Source organism: Egretta garzetta, unplaced genomic scaffold, assembly GCF_000687185.1.
Source record: "Egretta garzetta isolate BGI_Z169 unplaced genomic scaffold, ASM68718v1 scaffold10, whole genome shotgun sequence".
In the NCBI taxonomy this organism is placed as follows: domain Eukaryota; kingdom Metazoa; phylum Chordata; class Aves; order Pelecaniformes; family Ardeidae; genus Egretta; species Egretta garzetta.
In genome coordinates, this window is record NW_009258268.1 from 950,591 (window position 1) to 953,211 (window position 2,621).

At 48.4% G+C, this 2,621-nt stretch overlaps 1 protein-coding gene across 1 annotated transcript in view; it reads right to left on the reverse strand.

Moving 5' to 3' along the window:
* Positions 1-1,566, reverse strand: part of PRDM1 (PR/SET domain 1) — a 31,252-nt gene extending 29,686 nt beyond the window's left edge. The window contains exon 1 of the mRNA XM_035888798.1: positions 1,285-1,566. Coding sequence (XP_035744691.1) covers positions 1,285-1,566 — 282 coding nt within the window. The remainder of the gene's footprint in view (positions 1-1,284) is intronic.
* Positions 1,567-2,621: the final 1,055 nt, after the last annotated feature.

Sequence of the window (2,621 nt, forward strand, 5' to 3'; positions counted from 1 at the left end):
CCCCTCCCACCTCGCCCCTGCCAAAGTAAGACCTATCTAACAATGCAGTAACACAAAACAAGGTTTCGCACTTTTTTTCTGGAGTGCGACCTTTCTCTGCCAAAGTTCTGCAGGGCAGGGCAGGGCAGATGGGAAGAGAAGAGTGATTTTACAGGAGAATTTAGCTTTAACCTCTTACCAAACCTACCAGGCACTGTAGCAGGCACTGCCAAGCTAAATTCCACCGTGCCAATACCCTCCAGCTGGGGGTCCGGCCCTATTCCTGTACGCAGGATTAAACAAGTACCTACTTTGGAAGGAAATATTTGATAGGCACGGATGAGTGTACCTCTTCTTTTCAGCTCTGTGGTCAGTGTGCTTAGCCAAAGTAGAAGCACAGGTAATAGCTGCTATACCACAAGTCTCAGCACAAGGAGAAATGAAGGGTTGTCCCTCGGGTTATTACCCCGCCGAACATCACACCTAGCTATAATAGCTACTCTATATGAAGGAGTAAACACAAAACCAAATTGCTCATCCGGGCTCATTTCTTTCCAGCCCTTCTGAAACAACAACAAAGAATGTACCCACTCCAGGGACAAGGATAGGACAGACTCGCACGGCCAGCTACCAGTGAAGATACTGTCCCAGATAAACACAAGTTAATTTAAGCTACGGCCACCCTTCTGTCAAGCTTGCTACAGTTCTACCATCACTTCCCTAACCGATATGCCGGAGTTTTGAAAAGTTTAGGAAGTCAGGAATACGGCAAGCTCACAAAAAGAATAAAGCAATTTCATAACCAAAGTGAAAACAAAAAGAAATAATTAAACACATTTCCAGGAATTTGTTTTTTTTTTTTTTTTCCCCTCTACTTTTTTTAAAGCTATTTATTGGACAACTGAGGCACTTTAATCTCTGAGCCAGAGGCAATGAATGGTCCTGGCAAAGAGCGGTCTAGAAATTGGCACAGAGAACTACCCCACAGTTTAAATATGCTTATTCAGATGCTGTTCAAATTGTGTGAAAATTTAACTGTTTGCGAATTGGTACGGAACCAGTTTCAGGGATAGGCTGGCTGCGATTTCCAGTGAAGATACCACACGACAGATGACCGGCTCACAGTTCCTTAAAAGACTTACTAGGGTCCCGTCTTAAAAGCCAGCGGGCAGCATTTGTTGTTGTTGATGGGGTGTGGGTGGGTGTGCGTGTTAAAAGAATGGAAGCCAGGGTGAGCACACACTTTCCAAAGCGCTGTGATTTGACTTGTCTGACTCCAACCTTCCCCAGAGCATTGCCGCTTACCTCTTTGCAGTTAGATGCGTATTTGAAAGTCAAGTTCCTTGGCAAGGAAGCCTCTGCCTGAGTTAGGGTGCCTCCGTCGGCACTGGGATCCAACGGGTGATCGTTTACAATGTACGTGCACTTCTCTTCAAAATCGGCTTCTGTCCACAGAGTCATGTCAGCATCCTCCATGTCCATTTTCATTGTCCACTCTCTCCCTTTCACCAGATTCTTGAAACTCACAGCGTCCGACCTACAGTGTGTAGCAGCCTGGAAAATAAGAAAACAGCCTTTAATCCTCATTGTCCTTCAGTGTTGTGGTTTCCGTTGAGACAGCGTGACTAATACAGTAGTCTGTGACACTTTAAAAGCGTATGCAGGATAGTTGGTACAGTTGAGTAATAGCCAAAAAGCAGTGTAAACGAAGCTGCCCTGACTGAAGCAGCGCCTGAAAATGCCAGCCTCGGTAATAATGAGGAGGGAATAAAAACAAAGAGGAAAAAATCCCTAGGCTGACAATCGCTTTACCTTTTTCAGACCCTTTCCTTAATGCCTCAGAGAGAAAAAAACATATTCCATGCCGAAGAAAATGTGGGGTCACGGCCGCGAGACCACTTAAGTCGCCTGTGGAAAAGCTGCCTCAGAAAAGTGTCACAAACAAGGAGAGGAAGAGGAAAGGAGCTGCTGTCTGCCTCTGAATGAAGCTAAAAATGGAAAGCGCATGTTGGAAAAGCGGAACCCAGCCTTGCCCGCCTCCTCCTGACGTCCCCTTATCCTTTGGCATGGAAGGCTAAGAAAGCCGACATCCTGCCAGCATCACTGCAGCAGCAGCAGCCCTGCACGAAGCACTGCAACGCGTTCCTGAGGGCCGAAAAAGAAAAGCAGAGGCGCCGGGGGAATAAATAAAAGAAATAATTAATAAAAAGTTCCTCTATCCCTTTTGATTTTGATGGTACCTCCAAGAATTACTAGCTCAAAGCACCGGATAGGAGCCTCGCAGGGCAATTCCACCAAGTCCTGCAGCCCCTCTGTCTGTTCGGGAGAGAAGCGCTCTTGTCAACCCCGTCCCCAAACAGGTACTTGCTCGGGCCCTTTCCATAAGGCGCGTTAGGGGCCAAAATCCGTGCCTACACCGGTAGCTGGGAATGACGTTCGTGCCCGGCGTAAAATCCCTTCACGTTTCCTTTTCGGATACGCGGCTACCGTGCAATTCACACCCCTCCTCCGGGAAAAACGACACGCGAAGACCAAAAAAGAGCGCGGTGTATCCGAGGAAGAGGTTCCGGGGCTGACCCGCACCGGGCTCACCGGAGACCCCGGGGGACCGCCCCTCCCGCGGCGGGGAGGCACGGCCGGGC